We start from the raw sequence: 16261 nt of genomic DNA on the forward strand, positions 1-16261 counted from the left end.
GGGACTGGTCCCCTGCGACCTCTCATCTCTGACCTCCACGCTCTTGGGACTGGTCCCCTGCGACCTCTCATCTCTGACCTCCACGCTCTTGGGACTGGTCCCCTGCGACCTCTCATCTCTGACCTCCACGCTCTTGGGACTGGTCCCCTGCGACCTCTCATCTCTGACCTCCATGCTCTTAGCACTGGTCCCCTCTGGACCTCTCATCTCTGACCTCCACGCTCTTGGGACTGGTCCCCTGCGACCTCTCATCCCTGACCTCCACGCTCTAGGGACTGATCCCCTGCGACTTCTCATCCCTGACCTCCACGCTCTTGGGACTGGTCCCCTGCGACCTCTCATCCCTGACCTCCACGCTCTTGGGACTGGTCCCCTGCGACCTCTCATCCCTGACCTCCACGCTCTTGGGACTGGTCCCCTGCGACCTCTCATCTCTGACCTCCACGCTCTTGGGACTGGTCCCCTCTGGACCTCTCATCTCTGACCTCCATGCTCTTGGGACTGGTCCCCTCTGGACCTCTCATCTCTGACCTCCACGCTCTTGGGACTGGTCCCCTGCGACCTCTCATCTCTGACCTCCACGCTCTTGGGACTGGTCCCCTGCGACCTCTCATCTCTGACCTCCACGCTCTTGGGACTGGTCCCCTGCGACCTCTCATCTCTGACCTCCACGCTCTTGGGACTGGTCCCCTGCGACCTCTCATCTCTGACCTCCACGCTCTTGGGACTGGTCCCCTGCGACCTCTCATCTCTGACCTCCACGCTCTTGGGACTGGTCCCCTGCGACCTCTCATCTCTGACCTCCATGCTCTTGGGACTGGTCCCCTGTGGACCTCTCATCTCTGACCTCCATGCTCTTAGGACTGGTCCCCTGCGACCTCTCATCTCTGACCTCCATGCTCTTGGGACTGGTCCCCTGCGACCTCTCATCTCTGACCTCCATGCTCTTGGGACTGGTCCCCTGTGGACCTCTCATCTCTGACCTCCATGCTCTTGGGACTGGTCCCCTGTGGACCTCTCATCTCTGACCTCCATGCTCTTAGGACTGGTCCCCTGCGACCTCTCATCTCTGACCTCCATGCTCTTGGGACTGGTCCCCTGCGGCCTCTCATCTGTGACCTCCATGCTCTTGGGACTGGTCCCCTCTGGACCTCTCATCTCTGACCTCCACGCTCTTGGGACTGGTCCCCTGCGGCCTCTCATCTCTGACCTCCATGCTCTTGGGACTGGTCCCCTGCGACCTCTCATCTCTGACCTCCACGCTCTTGGGACTGGTCCCCTGCGACCTCTCATCTCTGACCTCCACGCTCTTGGGACTGGTCCCCTGCGACCTCTCATCTCTGACCTCCACGCTCTTGGGACTGGTCCCCTGCGACCTCTCATCTCTGACCTCCACGCTCTTGGGACTGGTCCCCTGCGACCTCTCATCTCTGACCTCCACGCTCTTGGGACTGGTCCCCTGCGACCTCTCATCTCTGACCTCCATGCTCTTAGCACTGGTCCCCTCTGGACCTCTCATCTCTGACCTCCATGCTCTTGGGACTGGTCCCCTGCGACCTCTCATCCCTGACCTCCACGCTCTAGGGACTGGTCCCCTGCGACCTCTCATCCCTGACCTCCACGCTCTTGGGACTGGTCCCCTGCGACCTCTCATCCCTGACCTCCACGCTCTTGGGACTGGTCCCCTGCGACCTCTCATCCCTGACCTCCACGCTCTTGGGACTGGTCCCCTGCGACCTCTCATCTCTGACCTCCACGCTCTTGGGACTGGTCCCCTCTGGACCTCTCATCTCTGACCTCCACGCTCTTGGGACTGGTCCCCTCTGGACCTCTCATCTCTGACCTCCACGCTCTTGGGACTGGTCCCCTGCGACCTCTCATCTCTGACCTCCACGCTCTTGGGACTGGTCCCCTGCGACCTCTCATCTCTGACCTCCACGCTCTTGGGACTGGTCCCCTGCGACCTCTCATCTCTGACCTCCACGCTCTTGGGACTGGTCCCCTGCGACCTCTCATCTCTGACCTCCATGCTCTTGGGACTGGTCCCCTGCGGCCTCTCATCTGTGACCTCCATGCTCTTGGGACTGGTCCCCTCTGGACCTCTCATCTCTGACCTCCACGCTCTTGGGACTGGTCCCCTGCGGCCTCTCATCTCTGACCTCCATGCTCTTGGGACTGGTCCCCTGCGGCCTCTCATCTCTGACCTCCACGCTCTTGGGACTGGTCCCCTGCGACCTCTCATCTCTGACCTCCACGCTCTTGGGACTGGTCCCCTGCGACCTCTCATCTCTGACCTCCACGCTCTTGGGACTGGTCCCCTGCGACCTCTCATCTCTGACCTCCATGCTCTTAGCACTGGTCCCCTCTGGACCTCTCATCTCTGACCTCCATGCTCTTGGGACTGGTCCCCTGGGACCTCTCATCGCTGACCTCCACGCTCTTGGGACTGGTCCCCTGCGACCTCTCATATCTGACCTCCACGCTCTTGGGAGTGGTCCCCTGCGACCTCTCATCTCTGACCTCCACGCTCTTGGGACTGGTCCCCTGTGACCTCTCATCTCTGACCTCCATGCTCTTGGGACTGGTCCCCTGCGGCCTCTCATCTCTGACCTCCACGCTCTTGGGACTGGTCCCCTGCGACCTCTCATCTCTGACCTCCATGCTCTTAGGACTGGTCCCCTGCGACCTCTCATCTCTGACCTCCATGCTCTTGGGACTGGTCCCCTGTGGACCTCTCATCTCTGACCTCCATGCTCTTAGGACTGGTCCCCTGCGACCTCTCATCTCTGACCTCCATGCTCTTGGGACTGGTCCCCTGCGACCTCTCATCTCTGACCTCCATGCTCTTGGGACTGGTCCCCTGTGGACCTCTCATCTCTGACCTCCATGCTCTTGGGACTGGTCCCCTGTGGACCTCTCATCTCTGACCTCCATGCTCTTAGGACTGGTCCCCTGCGACCTCTCATCTCTGACCTCCATGCTCTTGGGACTGGTCCCCTGTGGACCTCTCATCTCTGACCTCCATGCTCTTAGGACTGGTCCCCTGCGACCTCTCATCTCTGACCTCCATGCTCTTGGGACTGGTCCCCTGCGGCCTCTCATCTGTGACCTCCATGCTCTTGGGACTGGTCCCCTCTGGACCTCTCATCTCTGACCTCCACGCTCTTGGGACTGGTCCCCTGCGGCCTCTCATCTCTGACCTCCATGCTCTTGAGACTGGTCCCCTGCGACCTCTCATCTCTGACCTCCACGCTCTTGGGACTGGTCCCCTGCGACCTCTCATCTCTGACCTCCACGCTCTTGGGACTGGTCCCCTGCGACCTCTCATCTCTGACCTCCACGCTCTTGGGACTGGTCCCCTGCGACCTCTCATCTCTGACCTCCATGCTCTTAGCACTGGTCCCCTCTGGACCTCTCATCTCTGACCTCCATGCTCTTGGGACTGGTCCCCTGGGACCTCTCATCTCTGACCTCCACGCTCTTGGGACTGGTCCCCTGCGACCTCTCATCTCTGACCTCCATGCTCTTGGGACTGGTCCCCTGTGACCTCTCATCTCTGACCTCCATGCTCTTGGGACTGGTCCCCTGCGGCCTCTCATCTCTGACCTCCACGCTCTTGGGACTGGTCCCCTGCGACCTCTCATCTCTGACCTCCATGCTCTTAGGACTGGTCCCCTGCGACCTCTCATCTCTGACCTCCATGCTCTTGGGACTGGTCCCCTGTGGACCTCTCATCTCTGACCTCCATGCTCTTAGGACTGGTCCCCTGCGACCTCTCATCTCTGACCTCCATGCTCTTGGGACTGGTCCCCTGCGACCTCTCATCTCTGACCTCCATGCTCTTGGGACTGGTCCCCTGTGGACCTCTCATCTCTGACCTCCATGCTCTTGGGACTGGTCCCCTGTGGACCTCTCATCTCTGACCTCCATGCTCTTAGGACTGGTCCCCTGCGACCTCTCATCTCTGACCTCCATGCTCTTGGGACTGGTCCCCTGTGGACCTCTCATCTCTGACCTCCATGCTCTTAGGACTGGTCCCCTGCGACCTCTCATCTCTGACCTCCATGCTCTTGGGACTGGTCCCCTGCGGCCTCTCATCTCTGACCTCCATGCTCTTGGGACTGGTCCCCTGTGGACCTCTCATCTCTGACCTCCATGCTCTTGGGACTCGTCCCCTGTGGACCTCTCATCTGTGACCTCCACGCTCTTGGGACTGGTCCCCTGCGACCTCTCATCTCTGACCTCCACGCTCTTGGGACTGGTCCCCTGCGACTTCTCATCTCTGACCTCCATGCTCTTGGGACTGGTCCCCTGCGACCTCTCATCTCTGACCTCCACGCGGGAGTGATGGGAGATAGGAGGGATGTGCGGGTTTGCCTTCCTCGCTTGGCGCATGGGCTTTTTCGTGAGGAGGGAGTTGGGGAACTGGCGGGTTCTGGGTCCACAGGATCCCGGAGAGAGGGAGGGCTGCGGAACTGGCGGCTGGAGACCAATTTCCTTAGGGCAGTCCTTGTCCACCTGCCCCTTGGACGATCCTGCCAGTGCCCAGGGCATGGGCACCTCAGCGTAGGGACAGGAGAGCTTCTGGCCAGTGCGAAGACGCCGGCCCCCTCAGCCTTGTCAGGGCGCTGCGGGGCAGGGACCCCGGAGAAGCAGGTCCCCACCTGGCTGGTGTCTGTGCCTTAGGGTGGCACCAGCAGGGCCCGGCCTGGCCCTTGCACTGAACCTCACCATGCAGACGGTCAGGCTGGAGCCAGACTCCTATAATTACGTCCCACAGAGCCGGGCCTGCTGTGGTGAAGGACTGGCCAGCGGTGGGCGCGTCTCACAGCCAGGAAACCTGCCCGCTAGCAACCAACCACCGAACAGTCCTACTTAAATCTGCGCGGTGTGGCCAGGAGATTTTGATTCGTTTAGGCTCCTGGTGGCTCCCAAAGACCAGCGCTCTGTGCTGAGCAGAGACCACGCTGGCTGTCACCTTCCCCTCACGGGTGGGGTGGGACATCAGTGCGGCTGTTTCGGATGTCAGAGGAGATAAACACGTGGGTTCCCAGCGCAGCGCGGCACCTCCCCGAGTTTCTGTCCCGAAACTCAGCACGGTGCGAGCCGTGTCCAGCAGCTGGGAGCAAACGCAGAGAACTGGGTGCAGGCGGGCCGGGCAGGGTGGACAGTGGGTGGTTCCTCTGATCCACGGCCACCTGCGTATCTGCACCCTCCAGGACCGCACCTGGCTCTCTGTGCCACCAGCTGTGTCTGGCGGGAATGGGAGAGGGCCCGATGTCTGGGGCCTGCATGCGGACTCGGGCCCACGGAGCACAGTGACAAGGACCACGGGCCCAGAGCAACTGTCTGAGGAGTTTAGCATTGCCAGCGGCTTGTCTGGGGCCGAGGCACTAGACTACGTGTTTGGAAGATGCCAGGCACGTGGACGGAGCTTAGTAAGTGCTTTCTTTCTGGAAGTGACCTCGGCTCCTGGTGACAGAGAGGAGGGGACCCTGGCTGTCCTCGAGTCTCGGATCTGGGCTCCCTCCACCGTCATTTGGGAAAGATCGGGCAGTGGAGCGGGAACTTCTGGCAGGCAGAGCCTGTCTGACTCCTCTGGTTCCCACACACCTCGCCGGATGTGAGGGAAGAGGGGCGGGGCCCCGGCTCCCAGGACCGCGGCCACGAAGGACCTGAGGACAGTCACCGCGCCAGAGGTCAGAGGACGAGAGACCCGTGGAGCTCCCGCGCCCCAGCTCGGCCTGCTCATGTTCTCGCTCCTGTCAGCGCTGTTGGGGGTGGGCCTGGGCAAAGACACAGCCTGGGCTCCGGGCTCTGCGGGGGTGGGGGTCCATGCACTGACAGCCCGCAGCCCAGGCGACCCACTTCTGGGAGCTACAGAGCTTTGCAGCTTCCTTTTAGGAACACAAAGCTGGGGACGCGTCTTGCAAGTGGGGCCTGAGATTCTGCTTCACGAGAGCCCATGGGGCTGAGCTTCTGCGGGGAGGGCGGCCAGAGGGCTGAGGGCCCAGTCACAGTCCGACCGTGCTCGCGGGAGTCGGCGAGAGCGGAGCCGCCGCTCCCAGGGACACACGGGGTGGGTGCTGCGAGCCCCTGGGCCAGCGTCGGTGTCAGCCGTCAGTGAACACCTGCTCCAGGTGGGTCTCTGACGACCACTCACGCGGCAGGTGTCGCAGCCTCGCCGACACCGAGCTCAGGGCCGCTCCTGCCTGCGTGCGGCGCCTCGGTCGGGGTTGGGGACACGCGTGGGCTCCCTGCGAGGCACTTGGGGACCCCCAACGCTTTGACTCTGTGTCTGGGGCCAGTGCCAGCAGCAGAATCACAACAGAAAGCACAAAAGTACGGAAAACAAGGCACTAAACAGCCCACTGAAGGACGCGCATTCACAGTCGGGGGGCGGAAGGGGAAGGCGGAGCCAGGCTCGTCCCCCTCTGCGAGGACACGCCCTCAGCACGCAAACACGCCTCCACGCCTCTGCCCTGCGTGGTCCAGGAGTGACCGCACACATGCTCACAGTATTGATCTTGAGAAACAAACCGACTGTGGCGAGCGGGAGGCCTGCCGGTGTGGAGCCCAGGAGGGCGTTTGTGGCCCCGTCGCCGCCGTCCTCCCCCAGCCCGTGTTTCCGGGCTCAGCAGGGCGCACGCCTGCACCGGCGGGCACGAGGCGCTGGGGGGAGGGGGCCGTGGCAGTGCATTCGAGATCTGGTGCCCGGCTTGCAGGGGTGATGGGGGAGGGAGGGGCTGCGCCCGCGGAGTCCTCCAGCCCAGCTGCCCCCCCGCAGCGCCAGGCATGAGGGCCTGGGGGGCAGCGGCGGGAAGGGGGATTCTGGGGAGCTGGAGAGGGCCCTGGGGACTGGGTTCTGGTGCGTGGTGAGGTCGGGACAGGGCTTGGGAAAGACGGCTCTTTTTCCCGAGCTGAGGAGCGGGGATTATTCCTGCCCCTGCTTTCTAGAAAAAGCGGCTGTCACTGTCACGTAGGAGGACGCAGGGCCGCGGGCATGGCCCAGCCAGCTCCGAGCGCGGGCGCCTCACCGTTGCTGGCGCGCTGCTTGATGGTCAGCATCTGCTCGCCGGACAGCTTCGCCTTCTTCATCGCCGACGTGGCTCTCGGGCACCCGGACAAGCTGGGGGGAGACAGGAGACGCTATTAGCCACAGGCCTGGGCAGAGCCCGCCGCAGAGGAACAGCCGTGTTCAGGACACGTGACAGCAGCTGCCATCAGACAGAGCCGTGTGCCAGCCGTGCACATGCAGGGCGAACACGTGCATGCCCTACCATGTGCCAGCTGTGCACACACAAGGTGGACACGTGCACGGCCTACCATGTGCCAGCCATGCACAACTGTGTGTGCCAGCTGTGCATGTGCAGAGCGATCGTGTGCATGGCCTACCATGTGCACACACAGGCCGATGGTGTGCATGGCTTACCGTGTGCCAGCCATGCACGACTGTGTGCCAGCTGTGCATGTGCAGAGCGATCGTGTGCACGGCCTACCATGTGCACACACAGGCCGATGGTGTGCACGGCCTACCGTGTGCCAGCCATGCACGACTGTGTGTGCCAGCTGGGCATGTGCAGAGCGATCGTGTGCACGGCCTACCATGTGCACGCACAGGCCGATGGTGTGCACGGCTTACCGTGTGCCAGCTGTGCACGCACAGGGGGATTGTGTGCACAGCCTACTGTGTGCCAGCCATGCACGACTGTGTGTGCCAGCTGGGCATGTGCAGAGCGATCGTGTGCACGGCCTACCATGTGCACGCACAGGGGGATTGTGTGCACAGCCTACTGTGTGCCAGCCATGCACGACTGTGTCCAGCTGGGCATGTGCAGAGCAATCGTGTGCACTGCCTACTGTGTGCCAGCCGTGCACGTGCAGGGCGATTATGTACACGGCCGACCATGTGCATTAGCAGGACAATTATGTGTGCACGGCCGACCAGGTGCATGCGCAGGGCAGACATGTGCACGACTGTGTGTGCATCGGTGCAGGCCAAGGGGACTGGCCGTGGGAAGGTGGCTGGGGTTGGGGGCCTGGGGGGTCTCGGGAGCTGAGGCTCTGAGGGGGGAGACCTGCCCTTCGGTTTCACTGTTTAGAGCTGTTGGGACGTTCATAGAGTTCTAACTGCTTTAAAAAGCTTCCTCACGGTGGAAAGCATCAAACCTGCGCAAAGGTGGATCCAACAATCCAAACTCACAAAGGCAGAGCGAGCAGAACCCTCGACTCACCCTGGGTCTCATCGTCGGGCTCGGCAGGTCCTGCTTCACCCCTCCCCTGCCCCTCCCCCAGTGGACTATTTTGGGGTGATTCCTAGAGGCAAACACCCAGGCACAATATCCTTAGTCACCTAATTTTTCAGCCCGTTGGCTGATATCACCAACTAAAGGGTGTGTTTTGAGAGCTCCGAGGTGTCTCGTGACATTTTCGACGGTTGGTTTCTTTGCTCCAGGACCCATGAGCTCCCCGGGGCTGCGTGGGGCCGGTGTGGAGCCACCATCCCTGTCTCTCCCTCGCGTGCTGAGGGCAGGGTGCGCTCCGTCCCGCGCCCTCCTCTGCGGAGCCCGGCGTGGCTTCCTCATACGCCTCGGCCACCCGGGGCCTCCGCCCCGACCCCGACCCCGACCCCAACCCTCTCTCCCAGGGCTCCAGGCCTCTGCCCTGACCCGACCCCGACCCCAACCCTCTCTCCCAGGGCTCCGGGCCTCTGCCCTGACCCGACCCCGACCCTCTCTCCCAGGACTCCGGGCCTCTGCCCTGACCCGACCCCGACCCTCTCTCCCAGGGCTCCGGGCCTCTGCCCTGACCCGACCCCGACCCTCACTCCCAGGGCTCCGGGCCTCGCCGTGCCAGACCCCGACGGGAGTCGTCACCGCTGTGCGCGGGCCACTTACGGCACTGGTGCGAGGACACCTTCCACACGCGTGACATCACGTGCATGTGCACGTTGTGTTCTGCTCGTGCACTGCGTGTTAGATGAACCCTGTGCATGGCGTCGTGATGGCGTGAGGGTGTGTCCATGTCCGTGTCCAGCCACAGCCCTTAACAGCACAGGCAGGCTACAGGATCATTAGAAACGTCTCTGATGTCTGCGTCAGTATCACGAAGCTTTCTACATATCTCTTCAGACACATTTTTCTAACACATTTTCTGGTGGGGCCATTAGTGGTCATGTTTGAGGAAACCGTATCTCTAACAAATATTTCCTTGTCCGTTGTCCACACCAAAGATCTAAGCGGTCTTTTTGACCTGATATTTGCATGTAGTCGATACGTCAGAATATCCGCTAAATTCCAACGAATCATTGCTGTGGCCTGGCGGGTTCTTCACGGGGTCCCCACTGTCCACTCGTGAGTTCTCCACGCGGCCGTGCCCGTGTGCCCCGGGCCGGCGCCCTGCCCTCACGCTTGGTCTGCAGGATGGGGCTGTCCGCGTCGGGGCGGCTCCCCTACCCCTGCTCTCGGGCGCCCTGCCAGGCACAGCCAGGCGTCCCAGCAGCATTTGTGGATCGAGTGTCTTCAGGGAAAACGCTAACCAGAGAGGGCGGAAGGTGCCCCGCCCCGTAATCTGTATTTCCTCCAAGATTCAGCTTTTGCAGAAACCCTCCCCTGACCCCGGCTCTCTGGGAGCACGTAGCTGTCCCTGCTCTCTCTTTGGCGGTCTTGCTGCAGAGTTTTAAAGGACATGCTCACGGGAGGCCCTTTAGGGCAAACCTGCACTCTTTCCCACGGGCTAGGAGCCCGCTGAGTCGCAGGGCGCCCTGCGAGGGCCCTTCCAGGCACGTTTCCCGGGGGTCCTGTTACATAGAACCTGCAAACTTCAGGGGAGCCCGGACAGGCTCTGCCATCAGGCTCTCTCTGCTTACGCCCTACTTTCACCGCCGGCCACGCCCCGGGCTCTCCACGCCTCAGTGTTTTTATTTGTAAAATGGAGATTTTACAAAACCCTACTGGATAGGAGCATGTTGAATACTGGCTATAGGAAAAGGGTGTTACATGACAACAGCAGAGGGCAGGTGTGAGGGGGCCAACCTGGAGAGGGGGGGCCTGTCCCGCCCTGTGGAGTCACAGCCCCGTGCTCCGACGTCCCCAGGCCTGGCCTTCCGAGGAGTCGACCCTCCTGCAGCTGGGCCCGGTGACCGGGGAGTGGCTGTGCCCGGTGTGGACGTCCAGCTGGAGGGGCCTCCCCGCCACGCTGGTCCTGGTGGTGGAGTGTCGCCGTCTGCGGCTCTCTCCTCGCTCTCAGCCCCACGCCTGCCCCTCCACGCTGTGGTGCCGGCACAGGAGCCCCGTCCGGGGTTTGCTGTGTGGACACAGGGGCCAGCCACAGTGCCGTCCTGGCTCCGCGCAGTCGGAACACCGGAGTGTCCGCGGCTTCTGAGGTGCCTTCCGGTGTGGCCCTGGGAGGGGAGGCACACGCCTCAGCCCCGGGGACCCCTGGGAACCCCCAGGACACCCACTGCCGCTCCTGGCCCCACCCCAGGCAGAGCCCGTCTCTGCTTTCCTGTTTCATCCTTTCAGGCCCGTGTTATTCTTTGTTCCTCTGCTCGGCTGCCAGCTTTCCGTGGCTCCTCTCGGCCTGGGTCCCCACGTTCCCACGGCGGAGGGACAGAGAGCGGCTCCCCTCGCCCACGCGCCATAGGCCCCGCCCCGGGCACTGCGCCGCGCCTCCGGGGCGCCAGCCGCCTTCCCCGCAAGGGAGCGCCCGCGGGGCAGGTGGGGCTGCTTTTCCTTTAAATGAGATAGACTGAGGCTTGGCAGGTGAGAGTCCCACTGCTCCGTCCATCAACAAGGCTTCACGCGACGCTTTTGAGCTCAGGTATTTCCTGCGGGGCCCGAGGCAGACGATCATTCCGTGCCGAGCGCTGTTTATCACCAGGTGAAACTCAGAAGCGCTCGGTGAAGTTGACTGCATCCGTGGGGAGCCATTCTGAGGGGCTGTGCAATTCTCGGTTGAGGGGCTTAACCGCCCTCAGGGATTCCAGAAGCTTCCGGCAGCGCGACCCTCTCAGGAGGGGAGGAGGAGTCTTCCTCCTTCCCCGCTTGTCCCTCTCCATTCCCTCTCCCTCCTGTCCTGGATCCGGGTGGAGCCAGCAGGGTACAGTGCAGGGGAGCTGCGGTGTGGCGGAGCCAAGGACATTTCCAGCAAATACTTTCGCAGTTTGAGAGCAGCAGCCAAGAACAACGGCGCAGGGCGGTGCCAAGGTACAGGGTGAGCCAAGTCCCAGGCTCACAGGGCGAGCACGTGCCCGGTGCAGTTGCCCCTCGGCCCGAGCTCAGGGAACCGCGGTCCCCTCTCGTCACGGTGCCACCGAGTGTGTGAGCAGCTCGAAGGTGTGGCTGTGGCCGCGTGGCCGTCCCTGCCCTGCCCACACGGGCACTCCAGTCCTTGGGTGGGGACTGAGGGCCACCAGACGACTTCAGGGCTGGCGCCTGGCCAGGTCCAATCGGGGTCTCCGCTCCAGGACACTGGGGGGCCCGCCCTGCCTGGGAACGGGGACGGCCACTGGGGCACCCTGGACACCCTCTGGGGGCTCCGCTGGGAGGGGCAGAGGCTCCTCAGGGCTTGATTTTTGAAAAATCCCACAGTAAGTGTCTTTAAAGAGTCACATGTATGAGGTATGTCCCCGCCCACGCTGTCCTACCTTGAAAGCAGTCAGGATTAGGGTATGTGCAAGTAACTAAGTGCAGAGAGAAGATAAGAGCCGGAGCACTCAGCAAAGGGTCCGAGGAGGAGGGCCCGTGTCCCCTGTTGGGGACGGTCTGAGCGCACACTCCCACCTGCGCCAGACTCTGGCTTTTGGCGGTTTTCAGTTTGCAGTTAGCAAAGCTGCCAGCCGGGAATGGCAGACCACGGTGCTATCTACGGACTGCGGGAGAGTTTGGGAAACTAAATTAGGAAATGAAGGCAGGACCGGAGAGCGATGCCTTCTGTGCAGACTCACCAGCACTCGGTCCTCCCATTCCGATCCGCTGACTGCATCGCCAGTGCGGGTCAAATTTGGAAGTGAACCCTGTGGGCAGCCTGGCCCAGACCTTGGGCCCCGGGCGGCTCTGCCACCTGCTGGCGCAGCTGTGCTCTGCGCTGGGCAGCCTGGCAGCTGGGGGCCAGAGCCCGCCCAGGGCCCTGGGGGACAGTCTGCTCCCCACCTCCTGCCAGGGACGTACACCCAGGGCAGCTACCGGGCAGTGATCCTGTAAGTTCTGAAAGAAGACCCAGCAGCCCATCATAGAAAGTTCTCTAATTGAAACTTGCTGCATCTGACGCAGGTTTGCAGCCACAGAGTGTCAGTGCTGGGCGGCTGCGGGCAGCAAACGGTTAACAGGCTGCTCCCCGCCTGCCCAGGCCCAGACCTCTGGCACCAGGACAGAGGAGGGATTCCAAGTGGGCCGCAGGGAAGCTCTGCAGGGCTTCAAAAGGAGCTCGGGGAGGCCTGGTGTTTTTATCGGACATCAGCCCAGAAGCGGCCTTTTCTGGAGAACATCGCAGCTGAAAATAGCTAAACAAGTAAAACTTTCCGAGGTCGAGGTTAGTAGGATGTGGGGGCAGGGGTTGTCCCTGGAGAGAGAGTGGCCCTGTGTGCGCAGGGACCTCGGGTTCTGCCCGGCCCAGGAGGCAGCGGGATGAGAACGTCCTTAGAGACCAAGACCCGGGACCGCGCGGCCCCAGCCAGAGGGATGTCCGGCATTCAGCAGAACCCAATCCCGGCTGATTTCTAGAAAGACCAGTTCTGCACATCCAGAGGCAGTTTGCTTTAAACTAAGGTTTACTCTTAGGATATCTTATTTATTTGGCTATTCACTATTTCACCATCACTAGTATAAAACTCTCAGCATGTGATGTGTAACTTGTGTGAGACGCAACACACTCCGCGCACAGTGCACGCACGGTCACCACGCCAGCACTGTCACTGTATGCCACAGCACTACGCTCATCGTGCCTGGACTCCGACCCTGGGGAGTGTCAGCAGTGAGGACTCGTGGGCGCGGTGTCACGGGTCTCTGGGCTGCACGCCCGCGCCCACCCGAGCAGCTGTCTGTGGGCTGGCGCCCGGGACTCCGTGCCCCCAGGGGCTGTGAGCAGGGGCGGAGGCTGGGCTCGGGCCCTGGAGGTTCCTGCTCAGTGGAGGGGTTGCCACTCTGGTCCCTTTCCAACTCAAGGTCCAGAACTTGGGGTCCCCCGACCCCTACGAAATTCTGTGCCAAACGGGGTGATCTCAAGCTATGGGAGGGGAAGTGTCTTCAGAAGAGGCACCTCTGCCCCAGGGGGACAGCTCGGCCACAGCACAGAGCAGACAAGGCCTGGGCGGGCGGAGCCGGGCGCTGCCAGCTTCGCAGTGGCCGAGCTTCTCTGGTGCATCCCCTGCGCCCATCACCTCTTGCTTGTGCTACGGGGGAACCAGGCTTCTGTGGGCACTCTGGGATCCTGGCCACCTGTGAGACAGTGTTGTTGGAGGTCTCTGTGTCCTGCTAAGTGGGAGGTTTTAAGGGGCTGCGCCGTGCCCAAGGCCTGGGCCCTGGGATGGCGTCCTCCGTGCGGAGCTTCCCGCCGGGGCCAGGGGCAGAGCTGGGAAGCCCTGGGCCAATCTGGCCCATGAGAGGACAGGGAGAAAGTGGGGACGACGCATCTGTGGACGATGCACCCTGTGTGCATGGCCCAACCCGTCCTTCCAGCGACCTGCAAAGTGGACTTGATTGGGCATTCCCCACGTCTCTCCAGGGCTAGGTAGTCGCACGCCTGCCTGAGCAGGGAAATCGCGGTCCCACGACGTTTCTCCTGGCCCCACCGTGCTCGGAAGGCGGACGGAGCAGGGTCGGAATGTGTCAGAGGCGGCGCCGGCCCGGACAGGGAGCTCAGAGCCCAGAGAGGGCCGCGCTGGGGGAGGATGGGGCGCGAGCTGGGCCCAGCTCTGCAGCTGAGCAACCCCAGCAGAAAGACACCCACACAGACGGCTCTTAAGACAGAACCTGCACGAGCACGTCTGCCAACGGGGCTGCGGGCGAGTGTGGGCTGGGGTCGCTGCACCGCTCGTGGGCAGGAGGAAGGACCCAGCCTCGACCCTTCAGTCCTCGACAGACAAAGGCTCCTCTGGCGTCCTGGCTGCGGTTAGCGGAAGTCCAGCTTGTAGCGCCCCCTCAGGCTCGGGGCGCAGCTCCCGGTGACCCACAGAGCCCTGCGTGGCCTTTGTGAGGTCATCTTTTCTGCGACAAGGGAGCTTCCGGCTGTTGTCCAAGCGTCCTCACTGTGGTCCTGGGCTGGCCGCGGGAGGCCCGTACGCAGCGCAGCACGCCGGGGCCAGTCCCTGCGGCAGAGGTTTGGAGCGTGCGGGTGACGCTCTTCAGCACCTGGGCAGACCTGTGCTTTGTTCTTCCATTTATTTCACACCATTTCTGCTAGAACCAGAAGCGTTCGCTGCCTCAAAAACAGTTGTTAGACGTGAAAGTCGGAGTAAAGGCTTTGGGGTCAAAGGCTTAGTTTTCTGGATGCTGGGGCCCGGAGGCAGAAGGAACGTCACATATCGGCCACGGATTTGGAAGGACAGGTCGCATCAGAGCAGTTGCTAAAGAACCCCCAGGGAGGACGAGGGGGAGAGGAGAGGTGTGAGGGGCGCAGACACGGGGGACCCAGGGGAGCGGGGAGTGCAGGGAGGAGAAAGGCTGTAGGGTGTGAGTAGCACACGGGCTGGGCCGGCTGGAGGGTCTCCTGCTCCCCAGTGGGGTCCCGCAGGCCAGATCTGGGGGCCCGAGCCCTCTCCCCTGCCTTCCTCAGTCAGGAAGGCCCTGGCCTCGATGGAGGTCAGCCTCTCCCTCTGGGCACAGGACGTGGAGGGACAGCCCACCTGTGGCGGATACCAGGCAGGAGCTGCAGGGGCCTCAGGGGACACCTGGAGGGAAGAGGACCGCAGTGACCTGGCTTATGTGGATTAAGTTCCTGCCACGCAGTGGAGAAGACAGAAATTGGGTAGGTCACAGGAAACACACATTTGTAGTATTTGTCTATGTTATAATAGGATTCCATTTAAAAATCTGCCACATTCCTGAAAACCTACCACTCCCCTGTGAATCAAGTGGTACCACGCTTATCGGAAGGTCTTTGGCAGGGCGAAAAGATCTGCGTGCTAGTCTCAGCTCCACATGGATTATGAGGACTTCAAAGTTCATTTAATTTAGATTAATTCACACATGGGACCTTATAGCTGTTATGAGTTCAGATTCTCCATCGGCTTCCTGGAGATGGAAGTGATCCTGCGGGTACGAGCCGTGGATTTTGTCGGTATCTTGGTCTTCCCTATGAAACTATAGCAGGCTGAGTCTCCTGGGGCAGAGACTGCACTGAAATTCTTATTTTCTCAAAGGCGCTGGCCCCTGGCTGCATAACCCCATGGAGAGGGCAGCCTTCCAAGTCACCCCGAGTCCCCCATCTCCCGAGTGTGCCTGGGGACATGCTGGGGACTCTGTTCTAGCTGACTGGATGGGGAGGGCCTGCATGGCCAGGATGGGGGCTCCATCCGCTGAGAGCGTGGGCCGAAGGCCAGCAAGGACTCGTGCCCGAGTGTCGGGCGCTCAAGGCACTGGGCTCTGCCAGGCCCGGCGCCAGGTGAGTGCGCAGCGAGGACACTCCGCCCTCCGGCCGGCGCACAGGCCCCACTCAGCCCCGGCTGGCTCCGACCTGCAGACATGCGCCGTAGCGGCTCAGAGCCGCTCGCCGTGGGGCCCTGCTGAGCAGGTCAGAGACCAGCCGGGGCTCGCGGGTTCAGGGCTGTGTGGGAGGCTCTGCGGGCAACGCAGTGCCCACCGGCGTGTGCCGAGGGCCGGGTGTGAGAGTGCGTCAGGAGGACCACTCCTGAGGTGCAGGGCCCGTGGGTTGTGCATGGCGGTGACCAGAGTTTTGGACACGTGGGGTTCTATTCCCTGATGCCGTGGAATTCGTGTTTGTCCCCAGAGCAGGTCCCGAGTGGACAACAAGGTGAACCTCCTCAGCGTCCTCTGCCCTACGGTGTGGCCTCCACACGGGGCACAAGGCTCCTCTGCTCCACGCAGCTGGCAGGCGCGGGGACAGTCATGCGGGCCAGGGCCAGGGCGTCACCCGCACGGGACGGGTCTCCCTCTGGAGAGCCGGTGGTGCTGGAGTGGGCCCAGTGGGCAAGCTGCTCTCCCCAGCGCTGCCCCGCGAGCACCGTGAGCGTCCTGGGCCAGGCCTCCCAGACACGCAGTGCGAGCAAGCGCAGACGGTCTACGGGGGCTGACCGTGCAGTCCT

The 16261-nt window shown here is 62.4% G+C and overlaps 1 protein-coding gene across 10 annotated transcripts in view; it reads right to left on the reverse strand.

Annotated features, from left to right (window-relative positions):
- The window catches only part of MYT1L (myelin transcription factor 1 like), a 462697-nt gene that overhangs the window by 13952 nt on the left and 432484 nt on the right, over positions 1-16261 (reverse strand). For all 10 annotated transcript variants that reach the window (XM_076000516.1, XM_020288690.2, XM_076000518.1 and 7 more), the window contains exon 22: positions 7038-7129. In XM_076000516.1, coding sequence (XP_075856631.1) covers positions 7038-7129 — 92 coding nt within the window. The remainder of the gene's footprint in view (positions 1-7037; positions 7130-16261) is intronic.

This window comes from Microcebus murinus, chromosome 3 (genome assembly GCF_040939455.1).
Source record: "Microcebus murinus isolate Inina chromosome 3, M.murinus_Inina_mat1.0, whole genome shotgun sequence".
Lineage (NCBI taxonomy): Eukaryota > Metazoa > Chordata > Mammalia > Primates > Cheirogaleidae > Microcebus > Microcebus murinus.